The sequence below is a fragment of the Salvelinus fontinalis genome, chromosome 37, assembly GCF_029448725.1.
Source record: "Salvelinus fontinalis isolate EN_2023a chromosome 37, ASM2944872v1, whole genome shotgun sequence".
Classification (NCBI taxonomy): domain Eukaryota; kingdom Metazoa; phylum Chordata; class Actinopteri; order Salmoniformes; family Salmonidae; genus Salvelinus; species Salvelinus fontinalis.
The window spans coordinates 18,086,425-18,092,424 of record NC_074701.1 but is presented as its reverse complement, the minus strand read 5'-3'; the positions used below and the strand labels follow the sequence as shown (position 1 = coordinate 18,092,424).

At 43.2% G+C, this 6,000-nt stretch overlaps 1 protein-coding gene across 2 annotated transcripts in view; it reads left to right on the top strand.

Moving 5' to 3' along the window:
• The first annotated feature begins 428 nt into the window (after window positions 1-428).
• LOC129836288 (PDZ domain-containing protein 8-like) overlaps window positions 429-6,000 on the top strand; it is an 80,271-nt gene continuing 74,699 nt past the window's right edge. For both annotated transcript variants that reach the window (XM_055902236.1, XM_055902235.1), the window contains exon 1: window positions 429-1,445. In XM_055902236.1, coding sequence (XP_055758211.1) covers window positions 562-1,445 — 884 coding nt within the window. In that variant the 5' untranslated portion in view covers window positions 429-561. The remainder of the gene's footprint in view (window positions 1,446-6,000) is intronic.

Sequence of the window (6,000 nt, the reverse complement as noted above, 5' to 3'; positions counted from 1 at the left end):
TTGAAGGTTAATTATGAAACACAAAGAGACGAAAGAAAACTTATTTGACGTTTTTTTTATTTTTGCTTGGTCAATTTTGGGGGAAATAATATATATATATATATATATATATATATATATATATATATATACTATACAGACCCTACTGTGTACTCCACACTCCACTTTTACATCTGTACCACTGTAGTTGTAGATCTAGTGTCCAGGCACCTTGATCCTGGAACATTGTCTTAAAACACAGATTTAATGCATGCAACTTAAATATGAACACATATTAATCATTGTTAATGTTTAGACAATTATTTTTTCATACTTCATGAATACATATAGGTTAATGATGTTTTCCTACTACTACATGTGGACTTTCATTTTGAACATTTCCGAAATTCCGTGACCCGGAAGTACTTTTTTAGTGTTGCTGACGAGCCGCTGATCAGGGAAGAGGCAGATGATATGGCAGCTTTGTGAGCGACCAGGTGGAACTTGCATTGTTAAGACGGTTAAACGTCGGAATATGAAAACATTTTAACGCGGAAACAGGGAGAGGGGACACTGCTTGAAATGATTTACTTGATAGTCATTTCCGCATTATCTGGAGCACTCATTACATTGGTATTACAGTTCTTACTGCTTTACCGGAGAAGCCCCGAGCCTATAGCCAGGACAGTCCAATATGTCAAAGCAGTGCCTGATCCCGCATTGAAGGATTACTTTAATAACCAACATGCAGAATCAGGCCAGCAGCAACAAGACAACACATCATCCGCTGCACCCAAACAGCAAGAGGCCATCACTCCCAGGCATCAGGAAGCGGCTGCCACCAGCAGTAGCCCTAAACAACAACCGTCACCGCCTTGTCAAAGTGAGCCCCTCCACACCTCCAAACCGGAGACGTGCAATTTTCTAAATGCTATCTTTTTGTTCCTATTCAGAGAACTCCGCGACACTCCCGTCGTTAGGCACTGGCTGACCAAAAAGTTCAAGGTGGAGTTCGAGGAGCTATTACAAACCAAGACAGCTGGTCGGCTGTTGGAGGGACTCAGTCTCAGGGATATCTCCCTTGGTAATTCTTTGCCCGTGTTTAAAACGGCCAAACTTATGAAGCCAGTGAGTTTAAATGAAGACGGCATGCCCGAGGAACTCAATTTCGAGGTGGACCTTGAATATAATGGCGGGTTCCATCTAGCAATTGATGTAGACCTTGTTTTTGGGAAGTCAGCATACCTGTTCGTAAAAATGACGCGTGTGGTTGGAAGACTGAAGCTGCAGTTCACTCGCATGCCTTTTACGCACTGGTCCTTTGCGTTCCTTGAGGACCCACTGATAGATTTCGAGGTGAAGTCACAGTTCGAGGGAAGGCCCTTGCCCCAGCTCACCTCAATCATTGTCAACCAGCTGAAAAGAATCATCAAGAAGAAACACACCTTGCCAAATTACAAAATCAGGTAAAACTTGCACCTAGTCTACCACTTTTATATTTATTTAAGTCTATGCAAGTCAGTAGGCCTACCAAGGTCAGAGATGGTCAGAGATGTGTATCGTCAACATTTGAAGCTGCATTTGAAGCTGATTTAAGGACAAGGGAAAGTGGCCCAACTAACAGCCCAACTATTATTTTGATAGCTTCCAAGATCTGTAAGATGCACATTTGGACTCCAAATGGGTCATAACACATAGCCATATAGCCTTCTATTTGGCTAAATTGAAGGCTCTGCTTAGGCCTTCTATCCCAATGCAACCTTTTAGATATTTTTTTTAGGTTGAAATTGTCCACCACGTTATTGAACAGCCTGGCCTCAGACTAGATGTAACAGAGTATATCTGTGAAACTGAAATGAGTATGATATGTTTTGTTTGGTATGGTTACATAAAACCGAAGGTTACTTAGCCAAAATTAAAGGACTGAGTTTGTTTGGGGAGGATGGGAGGGGGCGTGTAACGTGTGTCCAGCATCCCAAAGGTTGTGTTTGAGTCACATCATGGACAACTTTAGCATTGTAGATAATTATCAACTTTTAAGTCCAGGTTGCAGCGAAAGGTTAAATGATGACAAACATGCAGTCTTTAATTTTTTTCAACTGTCAGGGCATAGGCCTACCGACTGTCAGTAGGCAGTGTGGTAGTATACAGTGTTGAGACATGGGACGGCACCTGTTGCAAAGGAAGCCATTGAGGGACATCATAGTTGCAAACCTATGAAATGATAAAGGATAGTGTTGATCCTTCTGAGACAGAGGAGTGCCCCCTGTCACTACATTGAGAACATTTTGAAATGACCACAACCTGGTGTGAAATAGTCACAGTTAAACGCTTTGCCAACACTAAAACTGAAAGACAGAAAGCTTTCTAGTACTTCCCTGTTAGTAACATGAATGCATGTGCAGCATCTTGTCACCTCTTATTTTATCTTTTAGACTCTGTCACATTAGTCAGGTACCCTTTTGGAGATTATTTGCTGGAAGTGTTCACCATCACTTTTGTATTTGGTTGCACTCGCTCAAGGCAAAAAACACCAATGTGGATTTAACTAGGCCTGAAAGTATACTTCTTTTCTATGGACGTATTAACACAGACCTGATGTCACACAGCCTAGATTTATCAATTTAACTAATAATATATTTCCTTGCTAATATGTTACTGTAGTACATTCTAACTTCTCAGTTATAAGAGCAACTTAATGTTAAAGACATGCTCTTGAACTTTGGTGACTACTAAGTATATTTAAACCTCCCGCTTTGGGCTGGATGTGTCAATGTGTAGTTACTAAATGCATAATCTATTAGCAGAAATACTGCTAATACCTCAATTATCCCCGAAATCCCTAGTTTGAAAGCGACTATTTTTCTGGAAGCTGTGCCATTTTGCCTACTTTTTCCCCCACGTTGGCCGGCCCCCTAGCAATTCGAGTTCTAACCAATGAGCTTCAGCACCTTGCCATTTGAGTGACAGTTGGCAAGATGCACATATTGCAGAGCGAGAGAGCAATGGTGTGATGCACATACTGTATCTGCACATATGTATGCAATTTTTGGCGACCACTTTTAGCTTCTGAGTGCTACTTTAAGAACTACTGGTTAAAAAGTATACAAAAGTACCAGAAAATCTCTAAGTGTTAGCTTTCAACATGACTAGGCCTGAATGTTAAATGAATCTAGGCTATTTCTAGATGTGGAAAACAAATCTATTGAATTATGCTGAAAGGGTAAGCCTTACACGGAACCCAAACCGGTTTCGCGCATGCGCCATCGTGCATACATTTATTTTGCCCCCCCCACACCAAACGCGATCAAGACACGCAGTTTAAAATATCAAAACAAACTCTCAACCAATAACATTAATTTGGGGACAGGTTGAAAAGCATTAAACATGTATGGCAATTCAGCTAGTTAGCTTGCGCTTGCTAGCTAACGTTAATTTGTCCTATTTAGCTAGCTTGCTGTTGCTAGCTAATTCGTCCTGGGATATAAACATTGAGTTGTTTTTTTACCTGATATGCACAAGGACCTCTACTCCGACAATTACTCCACACATAAAACGGCCAACCGAATAGTTTCTAGTCATCTCTCCTCCTTCCAGGCTTTTTCATCGTTTAACTTATATGGTGATTGCATCTAAACATTTCATTGTATTACCACGACTACCGGCAAAACAGTTCGTCTTTCAATCACCCACGTGGGTATAACCAATGAGGAGATGGCACGTGGGTACCTGCTTCTATAAACCAATGAGGGGATGGGAGAGGCAGGACTTGCAGCGCGATCTGCGTCAGAAATAGGAATGAGTTCTATTTTAGCCCTTGGCGTCGCAGACGCTCGTTGGCGTGCGCGAGCAGTGTGTGTGCAATAATTCAATAACATGGATTTCTAAATTTATTTTGCGACGCTTGCGCACGCGACGTGTCCAGTCTGGTCCGCATGTTAGCCTATCACCTACAGAAGTTGCTATCGTTGAGGTTCTTGTTAGTGCTTCTTTTGACCCAGTCAGCTTGTCACAAATGTTGTGACAGCACTTACTGGGCTCAGCATTTGTGGCCTCAATTACATGGCACATGCAGCTGGTTCGTCTGTGTTATGTCTGGAAGGGTCATGCTGGTGTGCTGGAACTGCAGCGATAGCCACATTGGAACGCCAAAACTTCTCTATACAGCCTTCTGTACAGCATAATTACTCCTGTCATATTCCTTTGCTTTGATTGTTAGAATAGCACAATTCCAGCTAAATGTTATATTGTTGCCTGTTCTAGCCTTTGAAGTGAAATGCACTTCAAACTAGAGGTCGACCGATTAATCGGAATGGCCGATTTTTGCACAACGATTTGGCCAATATTTTTATATATATATAAAAGTTTTATTTTTATTATATATATATTTTTTTACACCTTTATTTAACTAGGCAAGTCAGTTAAGAACACATTCTTATTTTCAATGAAGGCCTAGGAACGGTGGGTTAACTGCCTTGTTCAGGGGCAGAACGACAGATTTTAACCTTGTCAGCTCGGGGATTCAATCTTGCAACCTTACAGTTAACTAGTCCAACGCTCTAACCACCTGCCTCTCATTGCACTCCACGCGGAGCCTGCCTGTTACGCGAATGCAGTAAGAAGCCAAGGTAAGTTGCTAGCTAGCATTAAACTTATCTTATAAAAAACAATCAATCAATCATAATCACTAGTTAACTACACATGGTTGATGATATTACTAGTTTATCTAACGTGTCCTGCATTGCATATAATCGATGCGGTGCCCATTCGCAGAAAAAGGACTGTCGTTGCTCCAACGTGTACCTAACCATAAAAAGCAATGCTTTTCTTAAAATCAATACACAGAAGTATATATTTTTAAACCTGCATATTTAGCTAAAAGAAATCCAGGTTAGCAGGAAATATTAACCAGGTGAAATTGTGTCACTTCTCTTGCGTTCATTGCACGCAGAGTCAGGGTATATGCAACAGTTTGGGCCGCCTGGCTCTTTGCGAACTAATTTCCCAGAATTTTACGTAATTATGACATAACATTTACATTTACATTTAAGTCATTTAGCAGACGCTCTTATCCAGAGCGACTTACAAATTGGTGCATTCACCTTATGACATCCAGTGGAACAGCCACTTTACAATAGTGCATCTAAATCTTTTAGGGGGGGGGGGCAGAAGGATTGCTTTATCCTATCCTAGGTATTCCTTGAAGAGGTGGGGTTTCAGGTGTCTCCGGAAGGTGGTGATTGACTCCGCTGTCCTGGCGTCGTGAGGGAGTTTGTTCCACCATTGGGGTGCCAGAGCAGCGAACAGTTTTGACTGGGCTGAGCGGGAACTGTACTTCCTCAGTGGTAGGGAGGCGAGCAGGCCAGAGGTGGATGAACGCAGTGCCCTTGTTTGGGTGTAGGGCCTGATCAGAGCCTGAAAGTACTGAGGTGCCGTTCCCCTCACAGCTCCGTAGGCAAGCACCATGGTCTTGTAGCGGATGCGAGCTTCAACTGGAAGCCAGTGGAGAGAGCGGAGGAGCGGGGTGACGTGAGAGAACTTGGGAAGGTTGAACACCAGACGGGCTGTGGCGTTCTGGATGAGTTGTAGGGGTTTAATGGCACAGGCAGGGAGCCCAGCCAACAGCGAGTTGCAGTAATCCAGACGGGAGATGACAAGTGCCTGGATTAGGACCTGCGCCGCTTCCTGTGTGAGGCAGGGTCGTACTCTGCGGATGTTGTAGAGCATGAACCTACAGGAACGGGCCACCGCCTTGATGTTAGTTGAGAACGACAGGGTGTTGTCCAGGATCACGCCAAGGTTCTTAGCGCTCTGGGAGGAGGACACAATGGAGTTGTCAACCGTGATGGCGAGATCATGGAACGGGCAGTCCTTCCCCGGGAGGAAGAGCAGCTCCGTCTTGCCGAGGTTCAGCTTGAGGTGGTGATCCGTAATCCACACTGATATGTCTGCCAGACATGCAGAGATGCGATTCGCCACCTGGTCATCAGAAGGGGGAAAGGAGAAGATTAATTGTGTGTC